We start from the raw sequence: 18,715 nt of genomic DNA on the forward strand, positions 1-18,715 counted from the left end.
AGAGAGCTCCGGAGCTGGAGCAATTTAACATTTACGCCTGCTCCAAAGCTCTGGTTACAGTAGCTACTCTTTGTTATCAAGTAATTACATCAGTTGCAAGTGTTGTGTACATTTCAGCAGTTCCATTACAGTATTCATACAAGTTAGGTCTTGGGATTCCTTTGGAACTACCTGTACACCCACGTAATATTCACATAAACACTCAACCAACAAGCCTTTGATTTTGCTAAGAAATCATAATCAGCCTTATAAAGTAATATTTAAACCAGTTAAAAAGAGTAACCGCACAAGCTATGCCCATGGGTTGTCTTAGTATACATGTTAGATCAGTTAAATTTTGATATTTGGAATGATCCTTTTGAGATAGGAAGCATATATTTATCCAACAACCAGTGTGAGGGACCATCACCACAGGCACAATGTAAGAAACAAAAGTTTCTGAATGTATATCAGGGTTAAAAGTGTGGCTTTTGTTATTTTTAATTTGTTATGGCTTCGTAAGTGCTTAAATTTTTACAACCACGCAAAATCAAAGCATGCTATTACTGGTCTGCATTCAAGTGGATGAAAAACATTACAGATGTAACACCACATTGCATGCTGGAAGTACTGCAACCTAACTGTAATAAAAAGCAAAAGGGGTCGACAACTGTATTATTCATTTAAAGATAAAATAATGATTCAGCAAAAACAAACTAGCTGATCAGGCATAAAATGACAAATGTTTTAAACCTTGCATCTGAAAAGAAGTGATACTAAATTAATGTAATGTTAATAGTTGTAATACTGTACTTGACAACAGGCATTTTTTTCAACAGTATCATATATTTCTATTAAGTTCATGGTGGCAGAAGTGTTAATCCAGTATATAGCAAAATAAAAGGCGGCACTTTTGAGGTTAAGTTTATTTTTGATTCCTTCACAAAAACGTTTGTGTAGAAGAATCATAAACAAAGTTAACCTCAAGAGTGGCACCTTGTATATTATTTTTTATTTTACCATATTTTTATGATAACCTTATTTGACATATAGTGCAGTACATGACTAAGAGACTAACCAACATTCCTACTTTATGTGTTAAACATAGAGTTGGTCTCTTGTTGATAAGATACACATAAACATGATTTTTATGTTTCGCTGGCAATGGTGTTACCAGGTAACAAAAGCTTGGTTGTGCATCCTTAAGGCCAGCAAAAGGAGAAAATTGATGGTTGTTTGTCATTATTTGGGGTTAAGATTAGCAAACGTGTAAATTCAAAATAATGTGCTCACACTGAGTTTATCCTATATAAGTTCAAGGTATTGTAAGCCTTTTAGGTAGTTAAGTATCAACTTTAAGTCATCAAAATCAGATACACAAATTTGCATGTGTTTTGTTAACATTTATTTTATTGAGAGTGGCTGCTGCATAGTTCAACCTAGCACTTAACTTATGTTATACTTCATAATCGATAAAATTGTCAATGCTTTATGATATTTGGTTAGTATACCGACCACTGTAGGCTGTTTGACCCAGCATTATCTTTCCTCGATTTCATTTAATGATCTGCACTATATATATATACAGTACAACAATTTTCAGTCTTGATGGAATTAATCTTTGACTTTGTCAAAACTCAGTTATATCCATAATGTTAGAACTGATCCAGTATGTTAAATTAACAGAAAGAAAATACTCATAAATGTGCTTATTATGTGATAACTTGGCACTAAATTATAATTTAATAATTAATTGAACATAAGCTATGCAGGACTCTATTTAAATCTTCAAGCTACTTTGTAGCATAAAGATTAATGACAAGCCCAATGTCTTAATACACATAAATATTTTGGGAATTTATTTTCTTGAACCGAAAACTATTAATTTAGAAAGGTTGCTTTAAAGCCCAATGTTAGAATACATACATGACAATAATTTCCAAAAGTAATATGGCAATCAAACAGTCTACTTCTTCCAGCAGTTGTTTTCGTAATCCCACATTGATGCATAACCAGTGATTGGGTTGGCACGGAACTGGATTTGCTTTTTAATAACTTCGTGTGCCCATTCTGGATTTGTGCAGGATTCCGGATAGGGCTGAAGGAGCTGTGTGTGAAGGAAATAATGCAGCCACAAAGAAAATGCAACCACCAGACTGACCACTCCAAGCACACTTTTCCAGTCATCTTTCTCTCGGCACATGTCAGCCATGGACATACTAAAATACATATTGTAGAGATCCATTTGTTCTTCAGCGCTTAGACTTTTCCAATCTCCTTTCTCTTTTTCCTTTAAGGTTTTCAGTTCTCCTTCAAATCCAATGGTGCGAGGAAACACCGGTAGTGGTGTTATCAGACTTTCATGAAAGTCCATGTTAATATTGGGATCTTCTCCAACACGAGGTGGATGGTAGCTGTAAATTCCATTAACTGCAGTGACATGAAGAGGACGTCGAAGTGCAACGCGATAAAAAGCAACTCGCAATAGACTTGATGCCATACTTGCTGATCTGTGTTCTATGCCTGTATGCCCAGCAAGCTGCAAAAAGTAGGCTAAATGTAAGAATGTCGAAAATTTTCAGCATAAAATAGCTAGGATAAAGTTTGCGAGAATTACCAGATCATACTTAAATAAATTGCTTTACTCTTATGCACAAAAAAATCACTGCGTAGAACTTTTAAGATAGGCTTCACGGAGAAGGAACCATTAAGAAAACGACCTTCACACCTCAAGAATAGCTAATTATAAACTAGATGAGAGAATAGAATACAGCAAGCCAAAAATTTTAAAATTTACAAAAATACAAGTCAAAACCCAACGATGACGCACAAAAAAGAGCAAAATTGTACATTTTCAATTACAGAACAAATATTTTGTTGACAATGACGTAATTTTAAAGAAAATCTAAAACGTAATTTAAAGTTTTAAACTTCTTGACACTGCTTACTGTTTCAGATAACAGGAAAGGTTTCTCAATGTTGTGTCAATTTCCATCCAAATTTTACACACAAAATGTTTTATAATGCAAGGTGTTTTAAGTAGGTTCTTTATCAAAAGTGCGTCTAATATTTTATGAAGTTGGTATATTTAAAGATTGTGCAAAATAGTTACTTATTTAACGGTATCAATGCACTATGCAGTCTATATGCGCTTCTACAGTAAACAATTTTTATCACTTACTGGCGTAAAAGCGCTTGAACGCCACTTTAAAATTTAGTGCTTTGTTTTTATAATAAAGCAATAAATTTTAAATTATTTATAGAAAGTAATTACGACAGAGCAAATTTTAAATAATGCTCGCTACAAGCACTCTAACTTGCCTCAACTTCACCAGCATTATAAGCCTTGCCATAGCACATCTACACAAAACAAAACTTATACTGTGGCACCTGGCACCCTCGGATTTGTTTGTAGAGATCAGCAGTCATTGCGCCACGTTACAATGAAAATGGGACATGTTATAGTTAAACGCGAGATGGTATTTTTGCATAAGTGTTTCAAACTTAATCGTACATCTATAATATGCTGATGAAGTTGAAATCCTTACGCAAACAAGTAAAAAATAGGTGAATTTTTTACCCCTTGAAATTGTACTCCCTGTTGGGAACCTATGCCATGGGCATATCTATAAACTGATAAACACAACTGCAAAGTATGGCAGTATTCAACCAGACATCGGCGGTCAAACAACCAGATTTTCTCTGTTTGTTTATTATAAATTGGCGAGAAGAAAAAAAGTTCAACATGCATGTTGATGAAACTCTTGCCTGCAGCTGCCACCCTTTCCACTATGGCCAGCTGAATAGTACGGCAGTGTTCAACATGAAATCACACACGTAAAGATGCAAATTTTGAATGAAATTTGCCGATTCCGCTTATGACGTTAGACAGTAACCTAAACAGTGCAGTAATTTTGACGTCATAATTTGATAAACAATGCCAATGAAAAGTGTCTATCACCAGTATACAATGTTTGTGTTATGTGTGCAGAAACAGATTACATTACAATTTGAGTGGCATGGGTGATGGCTCTTTCAGGAAAATGCATCACGAACAGTTTGCACTGCACAGTCACACCCAGTTGCATGCTGCAAAATTTAAAAAACAAATTATTTTTCAGTTTTTCTTCCTCAATATCATCAGCAGCTCACATTATTTTACTTGTCAGTTGATGGCAAGAGATGTGAAATACAAATTAATGAAAGTGACAATGATGTCAACCTTGGTCTAATGGCCTAACCCAATTATAAATGATACCATTGTGTTTGTTGTAGTTTTAAATAGTATCATGTGTTTGGTTTGCAGAGCGTTAGACTTATATATAAAAGCAAAACAACTTTGAATTTCATAACCAGACCAGATTTGAAAATGGTTCTCGATCTTGATTTGTTTCGATCAGATAAAGGAGGAAGTCCAGATAAAATAAAAGAAAATCAGTCAAAGCGCTTTAAAGATGTAACTTTAGTCGACAACCTTGTTGCGGCAGATACGGAATGGCGAAAATGTGAGTATAACGCACTTTAAAATGTATTGTTACAGAATATGGTTTACAAAAATTCTGAATTCAATATTGTATGTATATATATTCAACTTTACATTTAACATACTATATGTTTGTAGTTTTATCAAAATTGATTTGACTGTACATATTAAGGTCACATTGAAATAATGATTAGTTGTCTGATAATAGTTTATGCTGGAAGATATTTACGTTTATTCACACTTATCTATTACAGTACCAAATTTACTTTATTGTTACTAATACATAGTAATCAATCTTACTATTTTTTCTCGTTGTGCTCGTAATAATTTGTGTGTCAAATGCAATGTAATGCTTTTTAGGCCGTTTCGTCCTTGATAATCTCAATAAAATGAAGAATATGTGCAGCAAAGCAATAGGCATGAAGATGAAAAAGAAGGAACCGGTAGGAGACTCTGATGCATTACCAGATGGTCTTCCAAGCTTGGAAAATTTTACTGCTGATGTTTTATCGGTAATATGTTCTGCTTCCTTCATACATTTTCAAGTTATGAAATTTTTGAGTTCCTGGTAAACATACACAGTCCAGAAATAGCACCAACTGTAAATAACATGATCCTTTCTGGTTGTATTCTGTCACCAAATAAGTTGATTTGTTTCAACTTGAACCTTGCACAGGAATTAAACGTTGTTCAAATTAAACGTGTACGTGTAATGGTGGACGACGAGGTATTAAAGTGCAATCAACGTTTACAAGATCTTGAGAAAACTCGAATGAGTAATCTTCGTGAAATAGGAAATCTTTTGCACAAATCTGTCCCAGTTAGCAATGACGAGGTATACTTTTAATTAATAGGATGTGTGTAAATAATTATAAAATGAATATTTAATGCATTCTTGTTTTGGATGTCAATTGTCAATTAACACTGTACTTCAGAACACTGTTTTTAAGCTCTATAGAATTACATAATAACTTTAAGTGTTTTATTGTCTATGTGATGTTTTAGATGGTAAGTTACCGTGACTGCTTTAACATATTATATTGCTTAACATAAATGTTTGCTGACAGGACGCTGATAACAGGATTGAAAGAACATGGGGAGATCGTAGCAGCAGGAAGAAGTACTCCCACGTAGATCTAGTTGTCATGGTGGATGGGTATGATGGAGAAAGAGGAGCGATTGTATCAGGAAACAGAGGATATTTTTTAAAAGGCAGGTGATAATATTATCATGGTTTAACCTTTATGCAGTTCATGTGCAACACAATAAGCATTTCTGTACTCTTGTAAGTAAGCCACATCTGTCAACTCATTCTGTGCATTACTTTCAGGTCCGTTAGTTTTCCTGGAACAAGCATTGATTAACTGTGCTTTGCAAAGACTCTCTGCCAATGGTTATGTCCCTCTTTATACTCCATTCTTCATGCGTAAGGAAGTGATGCAAGAAGTAGCACAGCTGAGTCAGTTTGACGAAGAACTTTATAAAGTGATTTGTGAAGCATGATGAAAAGTTTTTTTTTGTCAAAAAGTATTAATGTATTTAATCAAAAGTTTTTTTTATTCAACTTGAAGCTGCAGAAAAAAATGTACGTGCTGTGCTTTCATTTTCCAAGCTTTTGTGTTTAATGTTCTTTGTTTATGCGAATAGGTTATAGGTAAGTCGAGTGAAAAATCTGAAGAAGGTGGAATCGACGAGAAGTATCTGATTGCGACGAGCGAGCAACCAATAGCTGCTCTTCATCGTGAGGAATGGATGGAACCCGAAAAACTTCCAATAAAATATGCCGGTTTATCGACATGTTTCCGACAGGAAGTCGGTTCACATGGTCGAGATACAAGAGGGATATTCCGTGTTCATCAATTTGAGAAGGCAAGTAAAAAAGAAATTGGACTGTAATGATCTGTGATATGGCTCGTCTACCGTATATCTACGATTAGTTGCGATTCGATTGAATGTGACATTTATGTGTACCGTAGATGTTGGTGTTTATTTACAGATAGAGCAGTTTGTTTATTCTTCTCCTGAAAATTCATGGGAAATTTTTGATGGAATGATTGCTGTTGCAGAGAAGTTCTATCAGGTTTTCTTCACGTAGTTAGTTTAATAGTTATGTTTGGACTTCAAAATACCTAAACACACCATATGAACTATATTTGTATGCAACGTATGTTTTGTATGCAGGACCTTGGTATTCCATACCAAATTATCAACATTGTATCAGGGGCACTAAATCACGCTGCATCGAAAAAACTCGACTTGGAAGCCTGGTTTCCTGGATCTGGAGCACACAGGGAGTTGGTCTCTTGTTCCAATTGTTTAGATTATCAAGCCAGACGACTGCGAGTTCGTTTTGGCCAAACAAAGAAAATGATGGAAAAAGTGAGAGTTCGTGACTAACTTTCAACCCAGAGGAAATAGAATATCTCTTAAAGAAAACTTTTCTTTCTAACCACGACAGGCAGAATACGTCCACATGCTTAACGCAACAATGTGCGCAACTACTCGCGTGATCTGTGCTATTTTAGAAAATTATCAAACCGAAGAGGGCATCGTCGTACCAGAGCTGTTGCGAGACTTTATGCCAGAACGTGAGTGTAAAATAATTTGCCGGTAAACTGGGACGTAGTATATCGGTTGTTTCAACACGAATTGATGCGGGCTGATTGTGTAAAATTTTCCGCTTTTCGAACAGTACCGGGGACGGGAGTGAACGGGGAAAAGAGAATTTCCGTTCTTCCCACACACTCCGCTACTAAATGTTTTTAGTAAATTTCTTTATTATCACGTCTTACCTTTCGTGCATTCCAGCGTACAAGGAAATAATTAAATTCACTCGACCAGCGCCAATCGACGAAGAAGCGAAGAAACCAAAGCAGAAGTCAAAAGGTGGCGGTAAAAAGAGCGGTGGTCCCGACATTGCTTCCAATATGAAGGATCTTAACGTCTAGCAAAATGGTGTGAGGGTTTTGCGCATGCATTTCATGTCACTTGCAAAGTTCTGTTTTAAACAATCATGTTGGGTTGTATCCGCCCCACCGCATTTTGAAACACGTCTTATCATTCCTCTATTTCAGTTTACCCTTGAACAATTTCATGGCTTAAGTACATAGCTCATTATTTTAAAGCAGTTGGTTTGAAGGAATGTCGTTGCAATTTTTGGTATCTAGGCTTGTTTTTAGACGAATATCTATTACTGGTTACCGGTAGCTATTTAATGCGTTGGTGAAGTAAAATGACTAATGCGGTTGAGAACTTCATATCCATGCCAGCAACATTTGTGAGCAACTAGCCCAGGCAAGCTCTCACTGATGGAAAATAGAAAAGGTTATCGACGCTCATGTTAATGACGTAATTGGTTTCGCTTCCTTCGTACAAGCAGTTCAACAAAAAATTTACGTCTCGAAAGAAATGACATATTCGCGAACCCTTGTGCTACAGTAAATCATTATTATCTTTAAAAAGATACTGTATAATGAATAATATAATGAAACTTGCAACTTAACTCGAGCTTGGCTCCTTGCGTATAGGCTACAATATGCACGAAGTTTATTGACAACGTAGGTGTTAGAGGTCACCGGCACTACGGCAAGTTTATGAAACAATACGTGCTCTACCAGACTAGTATTTTGCAATAAGTTCAACAAACTTGGAGCATGTCGCCACGCCTAAACATTTACGTAGGCCTGTACATTCATTATAAACTATAACATAATATTGTCAGGAAAGTAACGTTGATAAATGGCATGAATAAATTTAGAAATCATATAAAAGGTTGACATCCTTAGAATATTCAAATGGCAGTCTTCAATCCTAGTTTGTATTTAGCGGCCAGTGTTCTTTCCTCATCCCGAGGTGATTGTTTCCAAGAAGGTCATTCGAGTTTCACCTTGTCCCACCTTATCGTGCCCGTTCATGGTGATACCGTTCTTTGGTTGAAGTATGTGATTCTCTGCCTGTTTCTTTTCGACTCGATCTTCACAATTTATGGTCTGGTCATCGTCAGTATGTTGTTGGAAAACCTCATTGTTTGTCTCTTCAGCGGGTGTAGAGCCGTCACTTGCACCGTCTTCTGGTTTCCCCGTCGTCTGTTCATCTTCCATAGACGGCTTCATTGTGAGCTCATCTTCCACGGCGTCGCTTGTATCCGCATTTTCGGGCGTGTGGCTGGAAATGTGTTCTGGCTCCACTTGTTGCTCTCTCGAAACTCCGTTGGTTTTTGCACCATGAGTTAACTCATCGCCGCTGGAACAGACGTGGTCTGTTGAATGCAACTCTTCTGCGTCATTTGCTGCGGGGATAACATTGCTAAGTGGCCCCTCCATTTTGCCTTTTTCGACATCAACATGTCCAGGGTTGAACGGCTTGTCTTTTGGAACTGGAGAAGTTGTTACCACTCCGTGGATCTCTTCGCTTGTTTCCGTCTTTTGTGTATCACAAAGCGTGGTCAGACCATCTTCGCCGGTAGACGTAGTCTCGTTTTCAATTTGTGGAAATAGGCCTACTGCAGCGGGTTTCTGGGAGTTTGGTTTCTCAACTTTTGCAATATCCTCCGTATGTGGTTGATCCGCATTTTCATCTTCCATTGCTTCAGAAGATAATTTCGGGGAATCTTTTTCCACCACTGCTGCAGCTTCCTCGTTTCCAACCTGTTGCGTCTCGACTCTTTCAGGACAAGAGCCTGCATCGTTAGTCGGTGTCGACGTGAGTGTATCTACGTCAAATACCGATGACGAAATTTCGTGATTTGGCGCGTCGTTATCGTTGTGAATGGCTTTCTCCTTTTTCTCTGTTATTAACCCCTGACTTTCAGGCTGGATTTCTTCAACAACACCTCGTGTTGCGTCGACAGAATCGTCTTTAACGATCGATTCCTTCAGCGTGGCATCAATTACAGCGGTGTTGCTCTCTTTGAATGTGAGTGCGGATACTGCGGGTTCAGTGTGGTTGTCATCGACGTTTTTCCATGTTCCTTGCGCAACAATTGCTGACCCAGGCGAAGACGTTTTCTCATACACCGGCTGAGCGCTCTCCTTGGTTTCGTTGAATTCGATAGGAGATATCACTTCAGATGTAGCTTCAACTGCAGGTATATCCGGTATATCTCCACGTAGGGGAACTGAAGGTTCTTTCTGCATAGTCGACAATACTACATCCGCCTTGGAAGGATTAGCAACATCCGGAAGCGGTTGTTCAAACGGAGGAGCAAGCGTTGGTTGAGTGATTACCGCATCCTCCCCGACTCCAGCATCACCAACAGCTCTAAGACGGATGCCGTAAACAGTGTCCGAGTCCAAGTCGCAGAAAGTGTAACTGCTTGATCCTCCGTCATTTGGCGCGATCTTCTCCTGCTTAATCACGATTGGACTTTGCTCCTCGATTGGATCCCCGTTCTTTCTTAAACGAGTTAGGATGATCTCTACATCCTTGCAGTTTCCTTCAACGCCCCACCACTGTACCATGATGGTATCCATTGTCACAGCATTGGCGGGAACGTAGACATTCAAGACGTCACCTGGTTCTGGAAAAAGTATTTAAACAGTTTTAACTGACGAATACAACACACATCATATAACTTTACCAGCAAGTGAGATATTTGCTTTGAACTATTCCGGATTCACGCAACGGAAATCCAACTCTATGCAATATTTCCCCTTACTTGTGTATGTCTTTGCTGTTGACGGTTTCCCAATGACCTTGTGTGCGATTGGGATCACTTCTACCTCATAGTGTGATCCTGGAACCAGAGCACGAAATATGAATTCTGTCTGAGAAGTTTCTTGATAAAGAGACGAGGCTTGATCGCTTTCGTCATAGCTCCATATCTTTATTTTGTAATCATCTGCGCCGCTCTCTGGCGGCTTCCAGATTACTTTCACCGCCCGCTTGTCAATGGCTTGTGCTTGTAAATCCCGCACCTGGGGTGGTCCTATTAAAAACGTCATTCGTGAATCAATTTAAAGTCTAAAAGATTAATTTCGTGATTGGTTTAGTGAAAAATTTTCACTTAGTATACGATAAGTTACCTGTAATTTGTTTTCCACTTTTTCCGACGCTTTCAATTTTGTTACTGAGGGCAGTCACTGTAAATTTGTACACCGTGGCAGGATAAAGCCCACCAAATGTGTGATCGGCATTTTCAGATGAGACCACTGCTTCGTGTGTGACCCCACCTTTAAAAACCATCATGTCTGCTATAACTTGCGTTTAATTACCCACAAAAATTCTTTCTCGTGATTCGAGCTCGGGGCGAATTCTGTTCACCCATTACAAGTTAACCGCTTATTTGTACCTTTGCTTTTAGCAGTAACACGATAACTGTCCACTCCACCCACACAAGGTTCCCAGGCGCATGTGATTTGTCTCCAGTTGCAACTGTCTTTGGGAAAGTATATCGACGGTACATGCTTCGGCTCTATATATGGTATACATAAAAGAGACCTTATTATCTAAGATCAAAAACGCAGAGTTTTTCTATTACATGCTGACATATTTATAGATGATGAATAGTTTCTTTGCTTTGTTTGGTATCTACCATATAGCCTACATCTTACCGGTCCCGAAACATTTATCGACAGATGACGATTCCCTTCCGTCACGCATGGCTGCAACGTGCACCCTATAAAGTGTGCCAGGCATCAGGTTTTCTAATTTGTATTGAGGTTTGTAAATGTTTTCAACTTTCCATGCCGCTTCCTGTTTATCGTCCCTTCTGCAAAACAAGATTATTTAAGCTAAATGAAGAAATATCGGTTCACAGAAAGCTTAAAATTCATATTGTTATTGACGAGGATGATATTTGGTGTGACTGGTGTCTAATACAGGCCTAATTCCCATGACCAGTGTTTTTTTTAAGGTGTTTTGGGGGACCGAAACGGTCCCCCAAATTTCTCCAGCGGTTTCCCAAAGTTTGGGAAATAATTCGTTTAAGCAAATATGGCTATTTTTTGGTATTTAAATGAAACACTTGCGGTCTCTTAAAACTGCTTAGCGGTCACCCAAACCAAACCTTAAAAAAAAACCTGCCCATGACATAAACGCCCCAAATCTAGCGCTATACTTCCGGCTTACTCAACCTGATAATGATGACGTAATGGTCCATTCTTCCTGCTGCAGGGGGCCATTTTACGAGTTGACTGGTGCATGTGCGTTCATGCTCCAGGAATTCTAAATCTCCGCACATTCCCGGTTCTGGTTTTCAACGCAAAAGCAAGTGAGTTATTGAATTTTTACCAATTTCCATGACTCTGTTTGACTATCAGTAAACATTTAGGTCAAATAAGATGTATTAATCAAATGACGCTAGTGTTTATACCTGTCGCAAACACAAATTTCGCTCTTTTGCTGTGTTTATCTTTTGCGTTGGAAACGATTCCAACTGTATATGTGGTTCCTGGTATTAGCCCTTTAAAAAATTTAAAAGGTTTCAAAACGGACTTTTCCTTATTTAAATGACACCATATAGTTTAAAACCGAGAAACTCAAACTGAATGGAAAAGTCAGCATCCATCGTTGGCTTCATCCCATACTCGCACTGCTCACCAGTAAATTTATATTCATTTGTGTTGAGCCCACGAGGTGACGTCTCTCCTACCACCCCGTCCTTTGGTGTTAAAAATAAATCATAGTCGTCTACGTCGCCACCGGCAGACAGCCACGTGATCACCGCCTCTTCCGGTCCGATTCCACGAACACTGATTCCAGTTGCTTCCAGCGGTACTGGTAAGAAATAAAATAAAGTGTAACGGAAGAGTTGAAAACACTTGAGAAACTCTTAGACTTTTATGGTTTAACCAACCTACAAATGAAATGTTTGATTACCTACTCTACTTGTCCTGGCCATCTACAGTAGGCTGTGGTTCTGGTTACTTTATTGTATGTACCTGTGCATTGTGAATATGTTTGTGGTCTACTGCTGGCGTCTAAAACATTGCTCGTTATCTTGCAGTTGTACAAACGCCCTGGGGTCAGACCGTTGAAGATATATGATGTCCGTGTAAGCTTTTCAATGATAACAGGTTCCCCTCCAAAGTATAATAGTTAATTTAGAAAACGTTTGAAATAAACTAGTTTTACATTGGATAAGCTAAAAGATTGATTTAAAGCTGTGTTATTAAAAATTTACCGATTAAGGCATTATTGCCCAAACAAACACCTACTTGGGCGTTTTGTACATTCGGTCAATTCGAGAGTATAACTGTCCACTTTTCCCTCTGGTTTTTTCCATTTTAACGCCATCTCATGATGCGTTACGTCGTTGAATATTAAATCGCACACGTGACGAGGTGCTAAAGACGTTAAAGTAAACAATTAGGCGATATTTTAAATCTAAATCAAAAAGGAATATATCAGAACAGTAAAACAAAAAAATGATTATTTTAGATTGTTCTAGTCGTAGAATTCTATTCAGTAAACAAGGAAAAAGAAATCTTAAGATGTAAACTTTCATTGTCACGAAATCGAAATACCGTATTTTTTGACAGATCTGCATAAACTATTTATTTGCCTGTTTTAATTTTCCCAGTGAGTGGTTCACTTTTTGCACCCTGGACAACGGTCCGGATATTCACTTCGTATTCTGTTCCAGGTACAAGTCCTTTGAAAAGCTGGCTGGTTTGCCTCAAGTTTCTAATCTGCGTTGCGCACGTCACACCCACATCGGGTGCAAGGTCAATTTCGTACTCGCGATGTCTGCTCTTGCAATGTTTCCAGTAAACTTTGAAAGCCTCGCTGTTGTTATCGTTGGAGAATCTGATTTCTCGTGGCGGTCGAGGCACTAAGCAAAAGTCAAAAGTATCTCAATAAATTGTAGATTAAAAAGAAGCATGTCATTGTCTGGCAAGTTACATGTTGTAACGTATCCGGTAGCACATGGTCCCTTGTTCCCGTAATCATCGGTTGCTATCACGCCAACTGTGTATGTAGTGCTTGGTTTGAGTCTTGTAAAAGTGTGGTCTGAACGAGGCAGAGCTCTAAGCTGAAATAAAACCGCATTATACACTTGTTAGCGTTTCCGAGGCTATTTCATATTAATAATTATGTACTTCAATGAACAGTCATAATTACCAGTGATTTTGATTTGACGTGGTCTGGGGGAAATAATCGGACTTGATACGAGGCAGCAAGTAAGTCCTCAGGTGGATCCCATTTTACTCGAAACGAGTTGGTTGTAACTTCGTCAAAGTTAAAGTTTCGAACGTAGTCGATAACTGAAAAAGAACAAAAAACGCTCAAGCTTGCATTGGCTTTCACAGGTGCCAACCAGCAAAGGTGTTTACGTTTCAAGCAATTAGGATGCAATCTGTCTAACACCTACACTACAAGTGAAACGAAAACAATACTTTGTGTGATATCACACTCCTTCTTAATTCTTAAAACAATTCAAAAAGCAGGTGTGCACGCTAAAATTTTCAACTTACCGTCATCCTCCACACTTTGTAACGTGCCTCCAGAAGAGTAGGAAGACTGAGAAATAAACGAAAGACCACTTCTTGACCTCACTGGAGCAACTTTGCTTGGCCTACTTCCCATTACGCTAATGTAATTTGAAGGCTGATAGCCCGCTTCAACCGAGTCTTTAATAAACTTTTTAAAATTTGTTGAAGTATTTCACAGATCTATCATTAAAAGATCATTAAAAATACATGTCTTATTACCTTTGATGACAATGTGAAAGAAAGTATGACTAGCTCAAAACGACTCAGCCTGATTCAGAAGCTTACATGATAATACTACTGACGACAACATACAACGATTACACAAAGTAACGCATATGATATGTAGAGGTCGTGTCTGAATAATAGTGGTAGCCTTGGATATCTTGTCGAACAAAAATATCGCTGTATTGTCTTCGCATGCCATCCATGTAACCTGATACCAACGACTGACTTCGTAAAGATCGACAAAGTGTCCTGGAATTTAAAATGAATAAATCATCCAACCTTATACGACAGGGGGTTTTCGTCATTTAAAAGGGCGCATGCCCATGATTATTTGTTGTTTTGTACTTGCTGTTATTTTACGCAACAACAGCCAGCGTCCCATCTTGCTGTTAAAACGCAACTGCATTGACATTGTTTTCGTGGCAAGACTTACCATAACCTAGATTCTAACATGTTTTTAGTTTACACCATGGTTGCTAAAAAACTTTGCTTTCTTCTGCATTTTACCAACCACCGTTTCAAACCGACCGTTGTTATAATGTATTGACAATGATTTATTTCAGAACTAGATTAATGTCGCAATAGTCTCATTTCGATTAACATCTATTTGGTGTTTTGTCTGAGTCGACACAGTTTGCAAGGTTTCGTTTTACTTACAATACAAGTTTGACTTTGTTTTGTCAGTATTTCGTATGTTCAGAGACTCAATGCAATGCAAATAACAAAATTCTGCACACAAAATAGCAAACGTTTAAGACAAGCTTTAAACGCGTTCTTTGGAGGAAATTAACACACTTGTTCTTTTTTAAATAACATTTTATTAAAGGAGTAAATTAAAACAAAAATTAAACCAATTATTATATTTCGAGAACCTCAACAGAACATCGCACTTTATACTTTCATGCTAATTTTTAATGAAAAGCAATGCGATAAAATAATCACGCAACATTCAACCCATAAACAGACAACAGGCAGTCGTAGTCGGAACTATCCGGCTGCAATAATTTGTTCTTCGGCGATGACATAATTTCCTCCAGATCTGCAAACGTCTGATCATCGGAAGCATTCTCTGGTAAAATATAAGCGTCTGTACAAACACCAGCGTCAAGAAGAATGTTATTTTGCCAAACGCTTTCTCCCACTAAAGGGTATGTAACCTGTCGCTTTGAACTAATTTGGTGTTGTTGCTCCACGCTGCCAACGGTGTAAGAGCAGGGATTCCATTGCAAATTAACTTCTGCACGGTGGTGCGCTTGTGTTTGAAAATTTCTTTTCGTGAAAAGTTGCTCTTTAGAATGAAAAACATCGTTGCTTGCCTGCGAGCCGAAAGCATTAGTTTGAATATACGCCGATTGATTTCCTGCAGCACATTGGCGCTCTGAGAAATTAGGATGTTGTAGTACAGTAGATTGCGCTGGTAGAGAGTACGGGATTTGCTGTAAGTATTGTTCGGAACAAGCTGTTGGGTTTTGAAATTGGTGAGCTCCGACGGTGGAAGCGCAATGCTGGAGCCCGAGCGATTGTCGATGCATCCTGAAATTGGACTCTTTGGATTGGGCGGCCGAAAACTCAGTCGGGATTAAATCCGGTCGTGGTCTTGCAGGACATTGATTGCCTGGAATACTTCCAGCTTCCGCTGCTTCCATTGCGTTCATCACCACCTCGTCTTCTTCGCGACACCAGAATCTGTTGCGGTCGTTCCAGTCTCGTTTGTCTCTCAAGCAATCTTGGAGGAATTTGATGTAACGAATAGCCAGCTATATGCATATTAAGGAGAATGTCATGTCTAAGAAACATATTTTACTGAGACGGATAAACATAATTAGGTTTAGGACTGATCTTATACATAACTTAATGTGGCAAATAATCTTCATTCGAATATCTTCTTATTTTGCGCAAGAAAAACTTACCTGAAGCGTTTGCTTTTTATGGAGTTTTCTGTTTTGCGTCAATCGAATTGGAATGACGCTTTGCAGATCATCGATTGCGTCATTAAACATTCGGAGTCTTTCTCGTTCTTTGCCAGCTGCTTGCGTGCGTCTAATCTTCATTGAGACGTTTGAGGTATTTTCAGGACTTTTTCGTTTCATTCCGCGTGTTTCTACCCGCCTTAAAAAATCCTAATAATGATAAAACAAGTTTTATAAATATAAAATAAGACTCAAACATCTTACTGACGACGTCGAAGCTTTTTCAACTAACTTATTAGCACACACAATAGTAAAGATTGATTTTAAAATCATAGTCTACCATGTTACAGGGGTCGATAATTTCGACGTTGCTTGAACGCGTGTTATCAAGAGCTTTGATAACAAATGATGTCTGTCGATAGCAAACCAACTCATGCCTTTGATACCAAATCATTGTCTTAAGTCAAAGGAAAACTTTTTTCTTTTCCTTAATTTCCTATACCAGTCTTTTTTTAGCACTTCTGCAAATATTTGTGACGTGGTTATGCTTCTGTTCTTTTCACGACGGTAAATCTCTGGCCACAAGTGTGAAGGCTTTAATTCAAGTTACCTACGTGGTCGACTGTGCGCTTCCGAATCGACGGCGCTTTGATGCTTGAAACACCGCGGAAATTTAGCGGAAAGATTATGGTCTGGGTATGATTCCTGTGCACACCAACCAGTCCTGCAATAGGATTTAGAAAATTAGTCGAGAGTTTGTTCTTTACGATCGCGACGATACGACGGATACACTCATCCAAGGTGCAATCAAAAATTATAATGTGTTGAAATTATGACAATTTTGGGATGACATAATAAATAAGATACCGCAAAATAAGAAACAAAATCTGTGGGTTCATAACTTTTTCTATTCATCTTAAGATCTCAATCGTTATTCAAGCTTTTTACATGATAAAGAACAAACTTACTGCAATATCAGATGCAGCTTTTGTTCCAAATCCAGGCAACATGCTGTGGTTATCAAAAAGTACAACTTTTGATTCAATTTCACGCTAAGAACCACACTTATCTCCACTGATGTTTGTTTGTATATTGTTTTTTCGCAGTTTATAAAACAAACAATACTCTGTAAAAGTGTAAATAGTTTGTTCAGCTGATTAGTTTTTTATTTACTTATTAAAGCCCAAACTGTTTTCACTTCTGAAGTTCTTCAATTTTAAAATTGTTACGGAAAATGAGCTAAACGCAGCATGACTGTTAAATATCAATTTACTGAAACAGACAACCCACCGTTTTCAGCCGTTATATCAAAGTGAAATGATAAATAACTAAAGCTCTGAAACGTCAGAAAAATATCTCCATACTAGTAATTACCCAGAAAAAACAACCAGCAGTTATTGTCGATTACAGTTTGTCTGCGGAAATTTACTCACCAAATTTTGACTTTGTGGCAATTTATTAACCAAATTCGTTGCCATTTTGCATGTGGATACGTGTCTCGATCTGAAAAGCAGTTCTCACTTTATTACTTCGTTTTGACTTTTGTAATACAGTATTATCACTTCTTAAGTTTTTGCCAGTCGTCTTATCGCCTGCATTTAAATACTTCCTATAAGACAAGCAAGTCCCATTCCTGTCTGCTTAAAACATTTTCACGCCCGTCTTTCAAGTATACAGGATTGTAACAACGTCTGAGACTAAACAACAGAATAGTTTGTAACTTATAAATTTAATAACTTTTATATTTTTGTGTCAGTTAGCTTCATGATACAATTTTGTTTTTAATGCAGACAATTTTCATTTAAAACTTGCATATTTCAGCAATTTACAAAACGGAAAATCTGATAGAGAAAATTGAAATCATTTTTTGCCATAAGCGTATTTTAAAATAATGTTAAAGATTTGCATAAGCTGGCTAAAGCTGTATATTAAGGCGTCACCCATCAATATGAGAATCAGTATATCAACCAAGCAGCCGAGATTATTCTTCTCTGCAAAAAATAACTTTGAAGTCAGCAGTTAACAAAGTATTGCATGTGCATATTATAGTCAGTCTTCAAGACAATTTTCATTAAAATGGCAAATATTCCGTAAAAATGAAGAAAATAACTTACCACGTTACTTTTGGGATTAACGAGTATAAGATTGTTATTACCACAATCGTTACATACATGTTAATATTTCTGAATATTTTACGTAGAATTAAAGCCTTTTTTAACAAATCGATCAGCTATAAGCTTATTACTCGAGCATGTCATTTTGATCACAATGAAATATGTCGAGAAAAATTAGGAGATGTCTATTTGTTTATTAACATCAGCAGTTTATATTTCGTATTTTGCACGCGCTATTGTTTATCTTGTTAGCCTTATTAGCAAATTTACAATTTACTTGTTGATAGATTTTCACTTTTCTATCCAAACAAATATTGTTTGTTTTGACCGCGTGGTTCACTTTCAACTAAATACACTCATGCAAGTTGGAGCGATGTTGGAGCAAGAACTTACTTTTGTTCTTTATTTCGTATAAAAGTTATTCTTTGTTGTGTTTTTGTTATATCTTGTTATTCTTGTTTTTGTTATAAAAGTTATTCTTTATTGTGTCGCACACTCGCATTGCACGACTGCTGTTGCATGAAGTGGGAAGAAAGGAGTACTTTTGTATCTGCCATAACGCGTTGCTCC

At 37.6% G+C, this 18,715-nt stretch overlaps 4 protein-coding genes across 4 annotated transcripts; 1 reads left to right on the forward strand and 3 right to left on the reverse strand.

The window, feature by feature from the left end:
* Window positions 1-1,823: 1,823 nt before the first annotated feature.
* On the reverse strand, window positions 1,824-2,681 carry LOC143459178 (cytochrome c oxidase subunit 4 isoform 1, mitochondrial-like). The gene has a single exon (XM_076956201.1). The coding sequence runs from the start codon at window positions 2,477-2,479 to the stop codon at window positions 1,946-1,948; it is 534 nt and encodes a 177-aa protein (XP_076812316.1). The 5' UTR covers window positions 2,480-2,681; the 3' UTR covers window positions 1,824-1,945.
* A 1,586-nt stretch (window positions 2,682-4,267) lies between these two features.
* On the forward strand, window positions 4,268-7,719 carry LOC143459177 (serine--tRNA ligase, cytoplasmic-like). The gene is made up of 10 exons (XM_076956200.1): window positions 4,268-4,484; window positions 4,823-4,974; window positions 5,139-5,297; window positions 5,530-5,674; window positions 5,793-5,947; window positions 6,110-6,335; window positions 6,463-6,542; window positions 6,644-6,841; window positions 6,921-7,050; window positions 7,271-7,719. Exons 1-10 carry the CDS (start codon window positions 4,349-4,351, stop codon window positions 7,408-7,410), a joined length of 1,521 nt encoding a protein of 506 aa, XP_076812315.1. The 5' UTR covers window positions 4,268-4,348; the 3' UTR covers window positions 7,411-7,719.
* Window positions 7,720-8,026: 307 nt separating this feature from the next.
* LOC143459176 (receptor-type tyrosine-protein phosphatase beta-like) lies at window positions 8,027-14,083 on the reverse strand. Its single transcript, XM_076956199.1, has 14 exons — window positions 13,879-14,083; window positions 13,526-13,668; window positions 13,307-13,436; window positions 12,966-13,235; window positions 12,619-12,747; window positions 12,343-12,483; window positions 12,002-12,178; window positions 11,775-11,864; window positions 11,536-11,650; window positions 11,014-11,171; window positions 10,752-10,874; window positions 10,486-10,632; window positions 10,119-10,388; window positions 8,027-9,980 (listed from the first exon to the last, which is right to left on the reverse strand). The coding sequence occupies exons 1-14, from the start codon at window positions 13,988-13,990 to the stop codon at window positions 8,305-8,307; spliced, it is 3,681 nt and encodes a 1,226-aa protein (XP_076812314.1). The 5' UTR covers window positions 13,991-14,083; the 3' UTR covers window positions 8,027-8,304.
* A 923-nt stretch (window positions 14,084-15,006) lies between these two features.
* Window positions 15,007-16,450, reverse strand: LOC143460503 (uncharacterized). The gene is made up of 3 exons (XM_076958025.1): window positions 16,372-16,450; window positions 16,032-16,241; window positions 15,007-15,878 (listed from the first exon to the last, which is right to left on the reverse strand). The coding sequence occupies exons 1-3, from the start codon at window positions 16,372-16,374 to the stop codon at window positions 15,060-15,062; spliced, it is 1,032 nt and encodes a 343-aa protein (XP_076814140.1). The 5' UTR covers window positions 16,375-16,450; the 3' UTR covers window positions 15,007-15,059.
* Window positions 16,451-18,715: the final 2,265 nt, after the last annotated feature.

This window comes from Clavelina lepadiformis, chromosome 5 (genome assembly GCF_947623445.1).
Source record: "Clavelina lepadiformis chromosome 5, kaClaLepa1.1, whole genome shotgun sequence".
In the NCBI taxonomy this organism is placed as follows: Eukaryota; Metazoa; Chordata; class Ascidiacea; order Aplousobranchia; family Clavelinidae; genus Clavelina; species Clavelina lepadiformis.

Coding starts and splice junctions, on each gene's coding strand:
- LOC143459176 (XM_076956199.1), bottom strand. CDS start 13,990: ATGGGAAGTAGGCCAAGCAAAGTTGCTCCAGTGAGGTCAAGAAGTGGT. Junction 13,669..13,878: donor ACAAAGTGTGGAGGATGACG/GTAAGTTGAAAA, acceptor GTTCTTTTTCAG/TTATCGACTACGTTCGAAAC. Junction 12,484..12,618: donor CGAATGTACAAAACGCCCAA/GTAGGTGTTTGT, acceptor TATACTTTGGAG/GGGAACCTGTTATCATTGAA.
- LOC143459178 (XM_076956201.1), bottom strand. CDS start 2,479: ATGGCATCAAGTCTATTGCGAGTTGCTTTTTATCGCGTTGCACTTCGA.
- LOC143460503 (XM_076958025.1), bottom strand. Junction 15,879..16,031: donor ATAAAAAGCAAACGCTTCAG/GTAAGTTTTTCT, acceptor ATATGCATATAG/CTGGCTATTCGTTACATCAA.
- LOC143459177 (XM_076956200.1), top strand. CDS start 4,349: ATGGTTCTCGATCTTGATTTGTTTCGATCAGATAAAGGAGGAAGTCCA. Junction 4,485..4,822: donor AGATACGGAATGGCGAAAAT/GTGAGTATAACG, acceptor AATGCTTTTTAG/GCCGTTTCGTCCTTGATAAT. Junction 4,975..5,138: donor TTACTGCTGATGTTTTATCG/GTAATATGTTCT, acceptor AACCTTGCACAG/GAATTAAACGTTGTTCAAAT.